This window comes from Chrysoperla carnea, chromosome 2, assembly GCF_905475395.1.
Source record: "Chrysoperla carnea chromosome 2, inChrCarn1.1, whole genome shotgun sequence".
Classification (NCBI taxonomy): domain Eukaryota; kingdom Metazoa; phylum Arthropoda; class Insecta; order Neuroptera; family Chrysopidae; genus Chrysoperla; species Chrysoperla carnea.
This window is the reverse complement of record NC_058338.1, coordinates 12,628,698-12,639,323: the sequence shown is the minus strand read 5'-3', so window position 1 is coordinate 12,639,323 and position 10,626 is coordinate 12,628,698. Positions and strand designations below refer to the sequence as shown.

The window sequence follows — 10,626 nt, the reverse complement described above, 5'->3', positions numbered from 1 at the left end:
CTATAACTTTTTATGGTCAAGTTTAAACTTTCAATCAATAATTTAAGTTTTAATTTTAAGTGTAATTTTGTTTTGTGAAACGCGTGCCTAAAAAGTTATAAGCATGAATTCCACCATACAATATCAAATGCGAAAAAATCCAAAAAATAATGCTAATATAATTTCAAAAATTTCTTTAAGGTGAGTTAATAAATTATAATAAATTTCTAATTCTCATTTATAACAACAATGTCTTACACATTGTTATAAGAAGGAATTAAAACATCCTTTTAACAATTATAAAGTAAGACTTTAAGAATAGACTAACTGTAATTAATCTCCAAGCTTTTTTTATTGAAATTTAGTAAGCTTAAAAATTTAATTTTTTAAATTTATTTTTGTAGATTTTAAAATGATTTTTTTTTTTTGGAATTTTTAAAAACAATAAACTAATAATATTTTAGAAACGGTGGATGAAAAAATTACAAGATTTATTTTTAACGTTTAATGAGCCAAAATCCAATTTATTTGGTTCAAAAAATTGATATTTTACAACTGTCAGAATCAAAGTTGTTAAGTTTTTAATTATACGAGAGTTTTGTTTGCCAAACTCACGATTCTTCTGGATGTCTTAAGAACTGAGATATGAAAAAAATCGAATCCAAAATTATTCTACAAACGATGCTATGCTCCACTCAAGAGAAATTTGTAATATTTGCATTGATTTAAAAATAAAAATCGGAATTTTTTTTTGTTTATATATTTTTGAAAGCACTTAAGAAAGAAAATTAATTTATTGCGTGAGCGATTATAAAAAAATTATTATTAAATTAAAAAATTTCCCAAATTTATTGATTAATTATATAATATCGAAACAGATTATTTCTGTATTTATTGTAGATTTTTTTCTTAAAAAAAAATTACTCAATCAAAAGTTGTCGTTTGAGATTAGAAATGATATTTATTTTTCAAATTTAAAATGGTATTTTGTTTGTTTTTTACCTATTTTAGGTAATTAAAGCTGATTTTTTGAAAAATTTAATGATGCATCGTCTAGATCCATTAAAACTTTAACAAATATTTGTAATTTAAAATTAACGCCGAATAACGCCAAATAACGCTTTATATGTGGGATACAAATTTTTTTTTCAATGATTTCCTCATTTTATAAGTTTCGGAAATTGAGGCACTGGCTACTATTTTAGAATAAATTTTCAAATATACAAAATAGAATTTCTCCATAATTTAATTGTGATTCTTTCAATGCATGTGAGTTTCTTGCTAATTGAATTATATGAATGGAAAACAAACTATATAAATTTTCATAATATAAAATTAGATTTTTGTTTTGATCAGATAAAATTTCCATTTCATCAAATAAGAAGATAAAAATTAAAGGAAGTTTACCTTCAATGGAAACTTTTTTACATTTTTTATTTTAAATCTAGAACAAATTCAAAATTAATGAATAAATTTACAAACACTAATTGCTTTTTTTGGTTTTTTGAACGCAGGAAAATAATGCAACAAGAGAGTATCTTGCATTAGTTAGGAAAAATAATATTATATTTTAAACTGCAAAGGTCCTGTGCACTGAATAAAATATTTAAACAAGTGAAAACAAACAATTGACTGAGGTAATTGTTGAAATACCATCTATAGACAATGTTGATTACGCAATCATTTGTTTTTTACGTCATGTAAGTAAAGAAAGAAAGCCACTCTAACACACAAAGTAATAAGATTATCTTTCTTCTCACTTCCTCAGAGAATACAGTCTATGCTATAAACAAACAAACACATAATAATATGTAATGTATAAATTTAAAATATATACAATACCTGTGTACTTACCTATATAATGTTTCTAACTTAATTTGCGGCCTCATGGGTAAACAGTGATGATTACGAAAAAATGTTTTTAATTTTTTATAAGTAATATTTTTTAACATTTAAACTTTTGTTCTGTCTCTAACGGTTTACAAGACGGATCCTACGAACTCGACGTCACTTTTTACGCACTAATCACACAATAAAAATTTCAGTTTGATATCTCTTTTCGTTTTTGAGTTATCGTGACGACAGACGAACAGACCGACAACCGGAAATGTACTAATTAGTTGATTTTATTACCCATACCAAAATTTTGTTGGTAGCATCAATATTTGTCAGCATTACAAACTTGGGACTAAACTTAGTATACCTTGATATATTTCATATATAAAAGGTTTTAAAAAAGTTAATGGAGATGTTCATAATCAGTAGGTATTGTTTGCAATTCTAGCTTTGTAATTCAACCCGAATTCACTGTGGAAAATCGTTGCTTTTGTCTATACTCTTATTCATGTATGATTTGTTCTAGAAAATAAAAAATAACTTCCAATAAAATTTGTTAAAAAAATACATATATAAGCTACAAATTTGTAGGTGAAATATAAAATATTGTTTGGGAATGATTAAAGAGTCTTAATTTGTTGATTTTTGATAAAATCCAAACAGTCAAACTGGTTTTTTATTTATGCAACTTTTTATTTTTATTTTTTCGTATATTTTTAAATCAAGCATGTTGTCAATTCAATATGAGGCTGCGCTGATATATAAAAAAAAAAAAACTTAAAACTATACGACAACATGATAGTAACATTTAAGTCGTATTTTTCTCGAAAATACACGGTTGTTCAATAAGACGTTATCACTTAATGTGAGAGACACATTTTCCAAAAAGATGCTGCGTCTTAAGGTAGTACTATCGGTAATAGACTTTGCATTCAGAATTTAAAGAAATTTGGCATAGTTGTCCATTATTTTATTATAATTAACCAGTTACATTTTTTAGGGGCATTCAGAGAACTGAAAAAAAGATATTTTAAAGATATTTTAACATTGATCCTTATGGGAAATCACAGATTTTATTTTATTTCACAAAACTGGACGTTCAGTTCTCTGAAGGTCCCTAAAAATTTAACTGGTTAATTATGATATAATAATGAACAACTATGTCAAGTTTCATTAAATTCTGAATGCAAAGTCTATTACCGATAGTACTACCTTAAATGGATGATATGTTTTTTTAGGAACGTGTAATACGAGTAATGTAACTTTTATACAAGGTCAGTCAAACTACTCGTGCCACCGCCTACAAAGTTTGTAAAACTTGTCAGACGTTTCAACCGCTTATCTGAATCCAAGTTTAACAAAAAGTAGCACTTTTTCTTGAAAGTAACGATTTCGGGAATGAAATAACAGTTTCCTATAAGAAACGCGATTATCTGTAGGACGATCGAGCTGAGATTGTCAAAGACAGGATATTTAAAATCTTTGAAATGGTTGGTTTGATCCTTTATATATTAAAATATGTATCTCATCCATTTAAGTGGCAACATCTTATTGAGCAACCCTGTACAGAGTTATACACTGTATCGAAGGTCAATGGAGGCGAGTAGGGATGTCTTGCAAAGTGTGTGACGCTCAGAACACGATTGATTGAGTTTTGGGATTTAATGATGTAAATACAGGGTGTTTCAGGGTATAGCTACAGGATTTTCAACATATGTAAATTACGTTAAAATATGACAGTCGTCTTTTTTTAGATACAGGTATTGAATATTCTTGATATTTGCTTAAAAAAATTGGAACATACCATTATTATAACAAGATACTTATGTGATTGGCACAACCACATGAGCAGGTTAAAAAAAATAAAAGATTTATACCTGCTAATAATTTTATTTTTAAAAAAAATGTGATTTTTTCGAGTTAGATTTGAACCAGCGACAAAATTTGGTTTTGGCTATTTAATCCATCAAGAAATTTTTTACTATAGTTGAACTGTGCCAATTTTTCAAACATAAACCATTTCCGATAAAATTGAACTAAGAAAAATACTCATAAGAGCCCATGTAATTTAGCATAATTTTAATTAATTAATTATGTCTCTTAAACGGTACAGTAAAAAAATCTAATTATTCTTCTATTAACTTTTGAATAAATTAAATAAAAACAAGTGAAATCAAACAATTGACTGAATTAATTATTGAAATACCATGTATAGACAGTGTTGGTCGTTTGCTTTTAAAGTAAAGAAAGATATCCACTTTTAGATAGCCACACATTCATAACTGATATTCCTATATAATACATACTATAATATTTGCATCTAATTTCAAACAAAAGTTGTTTATTTTCTTATAAGAAACATTTTATACATATAAACTTTTGTTCTATCTCTAACGGTTTACAAGATGGGTCTTACGGCACCAAGACCCAATTGACCTATATTGCTCATTTACGAACTCGGCCTCACATTTTACGTCCTGAGTACGCTGTAATTTCAACTTGATATCTTTTTTTGTTTTTGAATTATCGTGACGACAGACAGGCAGACTGACAACCGGGAATGGACTAATTAGGTGATTTTATGAACACCAAAATTTTGTTCGTGGCATCAATATTTTTAAGCGTTACAAACTTGGGACTAAACTTAGTATACCTTGTTATATTTCATATATACATGGTAGGTATAAAAAAAATAACTATGACCTTCGATACTGCTATACTACGTTAAAAGTTACTATCATGTCGTCTTCATAGTTTCTTCTTTAAAAGAGCAGTGCAGCCTCATACTGAATTGAAACATGCTTGATTTAAAAAATTCGTAGCGCAGGAGCTGCGTTAGCTAAGCGAATTCCCTCAGAGATTGAAAAAAAAAAAAAACACATTATTCTTAAAATCAACTATTGCACTTTTCGTTTTCCAAGAGTTTTGATTTCGATAACGAAGCATGCAGGGAAAAAACCACAAGAGTACTTTTTTGCTCAGAATTGATCAAAAAATACAAAAAAAAATTTTATTTTGAAAAAATTCAAAATTTTATACTTTGCGCCCCCCGACCACTTGTTTATCTGTCGTTTTTTCTCATTAACGAACTTGACCTTTTAAATACCAAAACCCTTCTTGATACCAAATTTTATTCAAATCGGACTTAAATTGCGACCGCAATAGAGACACGTAAACGTATAAATACATATATATACAAATTTTAACGATGGTCATTTTGACATCTATTCGGGAGGATCGAAATTTTACCACTTTCCATCATTTGTACAAAAGCAATAGCTCCATTTCCTTCGGCAATTCGCTAGTAAATACAAAAAAATAAAAAGTTGCATAAATAAAAAACCAGTTTGACTGTTTGAATTTTTATTAAAAATCATCAAATTTAGAATTTAATCATTCAGAAACAATACTTTATTTCACCTACAAATATCTAGCTTGTGTATTTGAAACAAATTTTAATAATAGATATTTATTTATATAAATTATAAGTTTTGGAATTTGCTGAAACTCGGTGTATGGGGTAAATTTTGATCCAAAAAGTACAAAAATCAGGTTAATTTAATGATTGGATGCAGAGTTTCCGAGTTATCGCCATATTTGGATCGATTTTAGTCCGTATCTCGAAATGTATTCGACCAGTCAACAAATGCACCCGATTTTTGTACTTTTTGGGTCAAAATTACCTTATATACTGAGTTTTATCGAAATTGGAGATACACAAATTTTTTCGATTTTTTGCAATTTTTTTAAGGGGTTCCCCTTTGAAAAAAATCGAGAAAAACGCAAAAAAATTTTTGTTTTGGAATTTGATGAAACTCGATGTATGGGGTAATTTTGAACAAAAAGTACAAAAATCAGGTTAATTTAATGATTGGATGCAGAGTTTCCGAGTTATCGCCATATTTGGATCGATTTTAGTCCGTATCTCGAAATGCATTCGACCAGTCAACAAATGCACCCGATTTTTGTACTTTTTGGGTCAAATTACCTTATATACTAAGTTTTATCGAAATTGTAGATTAAAAAAATTTTTCGATTTTTTGCAATTTTTTAAGGGGTACCCTTTTGAAAAAAATCGAGAAAACCGCAAAGGTAAATTTAATGATTGGATGCAGTGTTTCTGATATATCGCAATATTTGAATCGATTTTTATAAACTAAATTATATACTAAAATGTGCTTTGAATATTTTAATATAGCTGATTTTAAATTTAATTTAAAAGATTTCTCCAAAATCAAAATGTTTAATTTACCATAGGTTACAAAAAATAATTTGTCCTACAAATTTAAATTAAGAATTTTATGTTTATATATTGTAGAAATATTTTATATATATACTAGCGGCCCCGACGGACGTTGTCCCGTAAAAACGTAACTCCAATTCATGAATACCTATACTACGTTTAGCCTGTCCGCTAAACCCATCCCGCTAAACCCCAATTTAACTCCTATTTATTGGAGTGGCCTGACCTTCGACCTTTGGCCTGACCTTTGATAGTAGAGCTCGCTGCGCTCGCATATGGCTCTAATAAATGCCTATTGACAATACCTGAATACTATTAAAAATACATAGTACACATAGTATACATAATGTGATATGATTTATATGCGCTCCCACCATTTAATGAAATTTCATTTTTTTGGTACGGAGCCCTCAAAAACAGTTGTACTGGACCAAATTGTAAATCTAAACCATTCTCGAATCTCCACGAACACACACAAAAAATTTCATCGAAATCGGTCCAGCCGTCTAGGAGGAGTTCAGTCACATACAGACACACACAAGAAATATATATATTAAGATATAATATACATAAAATATTTCTACAATTATCAAGAAATCGAAATATTTAATAAAATGATAATTTCTGGGAGCTGTATTATGCATTCGTTTAAAATACATTCCCTAAATTAATTTTTGTAGCGAAATATTAATGAATTCTTAATGGAATTCCTGAAAAGCTTATAAATATGATATATTCGACGCCAAAAATAACAAAAATTTTTATCAAAAAAATTTTTATTGAAACTTCGTAACTTCGCGAAAACTAATTACATTTGAATATTCTTTTTTAATAAGCTCTACTTTTTGACGGATTTAGAAGAATTTCAATTTGTTATTTAGAGAAAGGACATGTTTTCGTAAATTACCCATGATGCAATTAATTTTCCTAGTAATTAATATTTTTTGATAGTTTGTTGATTTATTATGAAAAATCCAATCCAAAAGGATAATTTCTGTATATTTTGTAGATTTTTTTTGCTTCAAAAAAATTTCCTGTACAAATTTTCTAATTTTTAATTTTTTTTTTTTTTTTTAAATTTAAAAAAAAGTTTCCTGTACAAATTTTGTAATTTTTTTTTCAAAAAAAGTTTCCTGTATCAATTTCCAGTAGTTTTTATGATCTTATCTGATCAAATGCAGATTTTTATCGAACAAAAACCCTTATCAAAATTCTATAAAATACAAATATTTGTTAAGAAGGACCACGGATTTAGTAGAATTTGAATTCGATTATTCCCTTTTTGTTTCGCTATTTCTCTAGAAGACGTAAAGGATTGGACTATATTTGCCATTCATTAAATATTTTTTTATGTACATCACATATGATGGTAAATCTATGCCGAGGTTGTTTGGTATTTTATACATAATCTTCGTTCCTTGCAAAACACCAAACAAATATTTACGAAATTTTTGTCATACACATAAAACAAATATTCGTCAGAAACGAAATATTTGCCGTGTCCATATTAACTAAGTATTATCAATAAGCATAAAAAGAAACAAAGTAAAAATATTTTATGAAAAAACAAAAAAAAATAATATTTCTAAACCTCTCTAAGTTTGTAAAAAGGTCAGGAAAAAAAATTAAAATCTAAGAAAAAAATATTTCAAAATCTGACTTCGTATTATTATCTTTCAATTAACTCAGTTGATACCTTTATTAATTTTGGAATTCCCGTGGTAAAACTTATGACATTCAATGACTCCAAAATATTCACGGAATTTTTTTTAATAAAATTAAATAGTTTCATATTAAATTGCATGGAAATATTATATAGTTCATCACAGGTCTTAAAAGTATTCCGCAGGCCATATAATTAAAGTAGACAAACTATTGTATGTTTTGAAATATTTGAATGTTTATCTTCATATATAAGAATGGAAGCTGACTGATCGATCAACGCACAGCTCCAACCGCTGAGTCTAGAAGCATGAAACGTTCCTTAAGAGAATTAACAAGGGATTTTTGAAAATTCATCTCCCAAGGGGTTAAAAAGGATATATGAATTTTGTATATGGGAATATTGTATTTTGAAATCCTTTCAAGTGTAGTTTTACTGTCATCGGTTCTCCGCCTATAAATAGTTGGAATTTTAGCAAGTCTGTGTAGTGTAATAATTGGTTTATATCTGTATTCGGGACTATTAGCTTGAGGCATCTATATTTTTAACAATGTAGTTTTTGATGCATCGATCCACCAGACAGGACTACATTAACAAATTATTACTCTTATTATATCAACATACTAGCAGTTAACTCAACCGCTCCGCTGGGAAAGTGCAATTTTAAATATAAAGACTATCCCCGCTTATTTCTACCCGTTTTTGAATCCGTTAGGCGTTATATATATTTCGTGTGTGTAGATGTTAGCCACTGAACTCGTCCTAAGCGGATGGACCGATTTTGATAAAATTTTGTGTTCAAGTGGATCCAATGATGGTTTAGATGCATAATTCGGTTCATTACAACCGTTTTGGAGGGTTCCGTATCAAAAAAATTAAATTATATTAAATGGTGGGAGCGCATATAAATCATATATATTTCATTATAATTACAACTTACTATGTACTATGTATTTTTAAAAGTATTGAGGTATTATTTAATATTAAAATTACTAACTGTAACAAAAAACCAAAACAAAGAGTTAAGTTTTCTGACTTTTGACCAAAAATTTGATATAAAAACTCCACTACGTGACGGAACTATATAGTGTACGCTGTATGTGTGTTATGTAGGTATTCAGTACACTCTGTGTAGTTTGTCGGGTGGTTTTGGTTGCAGTTAGCGCATTTCAGGATTTTTCCGTTTTCTTCAAAGTCTTCTTTCATGATCGGGCATTCTCGGCTCTAAAAAGAGCCGTCGCAGTTAAGACAACGACGCTATAAAAACTCAAATGTGTAAGAAAAAAAAAGGAAAAATATAGTATAATATTAGAAGTAATTTTCTGAAAAATTCCATTATTGATATAGAAAAATAACAGAGATTTTCTTTCATTGAAGAAGACATTCGCTAAATAATTCACTCTTACATTGAATTATTAATATTGTAATTATTTAATCGTTAAATAATTCACTCTTAAATTGAATGATTAATATTGTAATTAATTAAATAATAACAAAATAAATATAAATTTTCCCCACCTTAAAGTGTCAACCAGTTACTTAAGTCCATACACTTTTATTTTTACTTAAAAAAAAAAAAATCCGAATTAATTACTTAAGTTGTTTTTTTCTCAAAGTAAATTGCATCACAAATGTATTTAAAAGTTTTGATTTCTTAGTGTCTAGACAATGACATTTTAGATTTCTACCTAAGTATAATTTTTCTTTTGTAAGTTACTGTTAAAATTATGGTTTATAAATTTTAATGAGAGTCATTTTCGACAGCTTCAAGCTAGATATTTCAGGACAATTTTTCCTTGTTGATCGATACAAAGGCAACAATTCATTAAACCTTGAATAGGAAATTCTCTGAATTGTTTACTAAAAAATTGTTTAATAAAGAAAGAATTTTATATTTTAAAATTTTACTGTTTTAGTTAGGAACGTGCATTGATTTTTAAATGACCTTGAAAGTCATGGTCAAATTTAAGCTCATCTTATCGTCGAAGAGACGGTTTAAGGTCGATCTTCACCTATCTGATAACCAGATGAGATATATTTTTTAATGAAAGTTTATTGATTTTAAACACTCCTATTTTTCATCAATTTTTCCATGAACGGTTTTTTTCTTTCAGTCAAGCCTATGCCATTATTTTCGTAATTAAATTATCTTTCTTCTGATATCAATTTCTATATTGTCTTACCTATTCATATGGTGTAAACAGATCTACACCGATCTGTTAACCAATCGAAATTGATAACAGAAGAAAAACAAGTGAAAACAAACAATTGACTGAGTTATTTGTTGAAATACCATGTATAGACAGATTGCACTGTCACATTACACATATATACTTGTCACACATACATAACTGATATGCTCATATAAAACATACTAGACAATTAACGCCTTAACAGGTAAACAGAGATGTTTACGAAAAAATGTTTCAAACAAAAGTTGTTTATTTTTTTTATAAAGAATATTTTTTACATTTTAACTTTTGTTCTTTCTGTAAGACCTCATTGACCTATGTTGCTCATTAATTACAAACTGGACCTCACTTTTTACCCTCTGAGCACGCTGTATATTTCAGCTTGATACCTTTTTTCGTTTTTGAGTTATCGTGTTCACAGACGGACGAATGGACGGATAACCGGAAATGGACCAATTAGGTGACTTTATGATCTGCACCAATACCAAAATTTTGTTCGTAGCTTCAATATTTTTAAGCGTTGCAAACTTGGGACTAAACTTACTATAACTTGCCATATATTATATAAACCGCCGTGGAAAAAAGTGTTAAAAAAATTAATAAAATTTCATAAAAAATAAGTCTCATCTGGCTATCAGATGGGTGAAGATCGACCTTATACCGTCTCTTGTGCTATTATGTGATTTTTTTCAAAAAGAACTTTTTTAGGAATA

The 10,626-nt window shown here is 28.2% G+C and overlaps 1 protein-coding gene across 1 annotated transcript in view; it reads left to right on the top strand.

Moving 5' to 3' along the window:
• The window catches only part of LOC123292264 (ATP-binding cassette subfamily C member 4-like), a 31,597-nt gene continuing 20,971 nt past the window's right edge, over positions 1-10,626 (top strand). Inside the window, exon 1 of the mRNA XM_044872848.1 lies at positions 1-180. Coding sequence (XP_044728783.1) covers positions 104-180 — 77 coding nt within the window. The 5' untranslated portion in view covers positions 1-103. The remainder of the gene's footprint in view (positions 181-10,626) is intronic.